The sequence below is a fragment of the Calidris pugnax genome, unplaced genomic scaffold (assembly GCF_001431845.1).
Source record: "Calidris pugnax isolate Ruff unplaced genomic scaffold, ASM143184v1 C14718605, whole genome shotgun sequence".
Taxonomy (NCBI): Eukaryota; Metazoa; Chordata; class Aves; order Charadriiformes; family Scolopacidae; genus Calidris; species Calidris pugnax.
This window is the reverse complement of record NW_015093597.1, coordinates 1-1226: the sequence shown is the minus strand read 5'-3', so window position 1 is coordinate 1226 and position 1226 is coordinate 1. Positions and strand designations below refer to the sequence as shown.

Genomic DNA, 1226 nt, shown 5'->3' with positions numbered 1-1226 from the left:
GGGGGGTATTTGGGGTGCTGGGAGCGGGACGGGGTGGCCCCCCCGGGCAGGCGGTTGCGTGGGAGATGTTAAGCCCCTCAGCTGCTGGTCGGAGCCATCACGGCACCTCCGGGTGCCACTGGCCACGGGGTCTGCCCCACGGCCACCGTGCAGCTGCGCCTGCCGCTCCCTGGGGAGCACTGGCCGGGCGGCTGCGGTGGCCACTGGGCTCCCACATGGCGTGGGGGGATGTGGGAGGGGGTCCCACAGCCCCTTGTCGGAGCCGTTGGAGGTTGATCCCCTCCAGCAGATGGTGGCATCCCCACGGGGGGCTCTGCCTCCGGTGCCCGGTCTCCTACCACCCACAGAGAAGTCCTGCCAAGGTGGATGTCCCTTCCCTGTCCCCTGAGGGCTGTGTTTGGGCCGTGCCACTGACCACCCACCCATCTTTGCAGGAGCCCGGGATGAACGGCTCGGTGGCAGGGCCCCCCGGCGAGTGCGTGCCCAGCGACCCGGTGCAATTCCTGCTGGTGCCCGCCGTCTACTGCCTGGTGCTGTGCGTGGGGCTACCGGGCAACCTGGTGGCCTTGCTGGTCTTCCTGCAGAGCGGCAAGGTGAGGAAGGCCATCCGCATCTACCTCATCAACCTCACGCTGGCCGACATCCTCTTCAACCTCACCCTGCCCCTCTGGATCCCCTACTACCTGGCGGGGGGGGACTGGCTGCTCTCGGAGGCCGCTTGCCGCCTGGCCGGGGCCGCCTACTACCTGGCCACCTACAGCGCCGTCACCTTCATGGCGCTCATCAGCTTCAACCGCTACTGCGCCGTGCGGGCGGCGCGGCGGGCGCTGCCGCTGACGGGGCGACGGGGGGCCTCCTTGGCTTGTGCCCTGGCCTGGCTACTGGGGCTGGGCTGCTCCGTGCCCACCCTGGTCGCCCAGCAGACTTTCCCCACTCGCTCCGGGGCCACGGCCTGCTTCGAGCAGCACGGCCGGCAGCGGGCCTACGCCTACGCCATGGTGGCCTTCTTCGCCGCTGCCTTCCTGGTGGTGCTGGGCACCTACGCCTCCATCGCCCGGGCGCTCTCCGTGCCCCCCGGCACCGCCACTGCCACACCGGGCTCCCACCGGCAGCAGGCACGCGCCATGGTGCTGGGGATGCTGCTGGTCTTCGTGGTCTGCGTGGCCCCCTACCACCTCACGCTGGCCCCCTGGGTGGGCAGCCGCCCCCCTGTGCCCCCCTGCCAG

General features: G+C 71.0%; 1 protein-coding gene across 1 annotated transcript; it reads left to right on the top strand.

The window, feature by feature from the left end:
• Positions 1-443: 443 nt before the first annotated feature.
• LOC106900703 (platelet-activating factor receptor-like) lies at positions 444-1220 on the top strand (the record flags this gene model as incomplete). Its single annotated transcript, XM_014962849.1, has 1 exon — positions 444-1220. A coding segment is annotated over exon 1 (777 nt), but the record flags the coding sequence as incomplete, so codon positions are not given.
• Positions 1221-1226: the final 6 nt, after the last annotated feature.